We start from the raw sequence: 1,919 nt of genomic DNA, 5'->3' as shown, positions 1-1,919 counted from the left end.
TAATCATTTATTTACAGGACTACATTCGTTGAGAGCTATGCTACACGATGTATTATTATGTCCTTTATTCGAACACTGTATTTACACTGTCTCTTATACACATCTAGATGTGTATAAGAGACAGGAATTAAGTGATGATCTTTTTAGAGTTCTTAGACTTAGTACAGTAACTTGTTTTTACAGTGCACTTAATGATTACATTATGGCCTAATGTTTATCAGTGATCCGACCGTATAGAGTATGAAAATAGCCATATAATATATTGTGTAGATGTGTATAAGAGACAGCTTTCAAAACAGATTCTGTCATTTTTCTAGATGGCTTGTCTTACGTAGAGCTATCGCTATCCTAATAACTAGGGCCAGACACCTTAAACTGAAGACAAATGGAACATTGCATAACAACCGAGCTGACACTAGCATTCTTACAATAGACAAACTGAAGGCTGCTGACATTATCATATTCAAGGCTGTACAAGAGACATTTACCGACGAGCAAATTAAGTCACCAAACGGTCCCCTATGTAAACTTAACCCGTTCAAAGATGAAAATGGTATCCTCCGGGTTGGAGGAAGGCTACGAAGGTCCGATCTTGACCTCGGAGGCAGACACCCAATACTCCTCCCTAAAGACAACCATGTCTCCAGACTGATTGCCGAATATTTTCATGAACAAGTCCAACACCAAGGCCGTCTGTTAACGGCAGCAGCCTTACGATCCGGGGGAATATGGATCATCGGAGCACACAATCTGGTGAGAAGTATAATTAACAAATGCAACATCTGTAAGAGATTAAGAGGCCAACCTGTCACTCAACAGATGGCAGACTTACCCAAGGACAGACTTGAATCCGTTCCCCCGTTTACAAATGTTGGTATAGATGTATTCGGACCATGGCAAGTAGTAACCAGGAAGACTAGAGGAGGTGCAGCTGAATCGAAAAGATGGGCAGTTCTTTTTACCTGTCTTAGTAGCAGAGCTGTCCACATAGAAGTTATAAACAGTATGGACACATCTTCATTCATAATGTCTTTAAGAAGATTTACGGCTATAAGGGGCCCAGTGGCAAGAATTAGATGCGACCAAGGTACCAACTTTGTTGGCGCTAGAGGGGAATTCCAAACTATATTGAACGACCAAAACGTTACCAAGTTCCTAGTCTCCCAAAACTGCGAGTGGATTTTCAATCCACCACACGCATCACATTTTGGAGGAGTGTGGGAAAGGCAGATTGGCATTATACGGCGCATTCTGGACACCATGTTTCAGAAGCTCGGCAAACATCAACTTACTGACGAAGTGCTTAGGACATTCATGGCCGAAGCATGTGCTGTCGTTAATTCCCATCCAATTACTACATTATCTACAGATCCGAACGATCCATTGGCTCTAAATCCTACCATGCTGCTGACCCAAAAGACCTCTCCACTACAGACACCTCCCGGGAAATTTGTGAAAGAAGATTTGTACGGACGTAAAAGATGGCGCCATGTTCAGTATCTCGCTGATCAGTTTTGGATACGCTGGAGAAAAGAATATCTTCAGAACCTACAATACAGGCAGAAATGGTTACAACCCAAACCGAACATTTCAGCAGGCGATGTTGTAATTCTGAAACAAAAGGATGTCCCGAGATACAGTTGGCCACTCGCCCGTGTGAAGAAAACCCTTCCGAGTGAAGATGGAAGAGTTCGTAAGGTAGAGGTGTTGGTATGTTCTGAAGGAACAAGACGGACATTTCTCAGACCAGTTTCAGAATTGATTCTTATTGAAAAGACATCTGAAAATTAATGAATTTAGAATTCCAACCTTTTAATAAAAGTATACGTTTCAGTATACGTTTTAGGCGGGGAGTGTAGTGGATTCTCTATGTAGTTATATGAGGTACTGTGTTACTATGGTAGCTTACTATGCCAGGT

At 41.6% G+C, this 1,919-nt stretch overlaps 1 protein-coding gene across 1 annotated transcript in view; it reads left to right on the top strand.

Annotated features, from left to right (window-relative positions):
* The window catches only part of LOC117116716, a 3,393-nt gene extending 1,480 nt beyond the window's left edge, over nt 1-1,913 (top strand). The window contains exon 2 of the mRNA XM_033260819.1: nt 300-1,913. Within this exon, the coding sequence (XP_033116710.1) occupies nt 300-1,791 (1,492 nt within the window). The 3' untranslated portion in view covers nt 1,792-1,913. The remainder of the gene's footprint in view (nt 1-299) is intronic.
* Nucleotides 1,914-1,919: the final 6 nt, after the last annotated feature.

The sequence above is a fragment of the Anneissia japonica genome, unplaced genomic scaffold, assembly GCF_011630105.1.
Source record: "Anneissia japonica isolate Jap-2015-1 unplaced genomic scaffold, ASM1163010v1 scaffold95208_len3465_cov119, whole genome shotgun sequence".
In the NCBI taxonomy this organism is placed as follows: Eukaryota; Metazoa; Echinodermata; class Crinoidea; order Comatulida; family Comatulidae; genus Anneissia; species Anneissia japonica.
The sequence above is the reverse complement of the archived record's forward strand: the minus strand, read 5'-3'. Positions and strand labels throughout refer to the sequence as shown.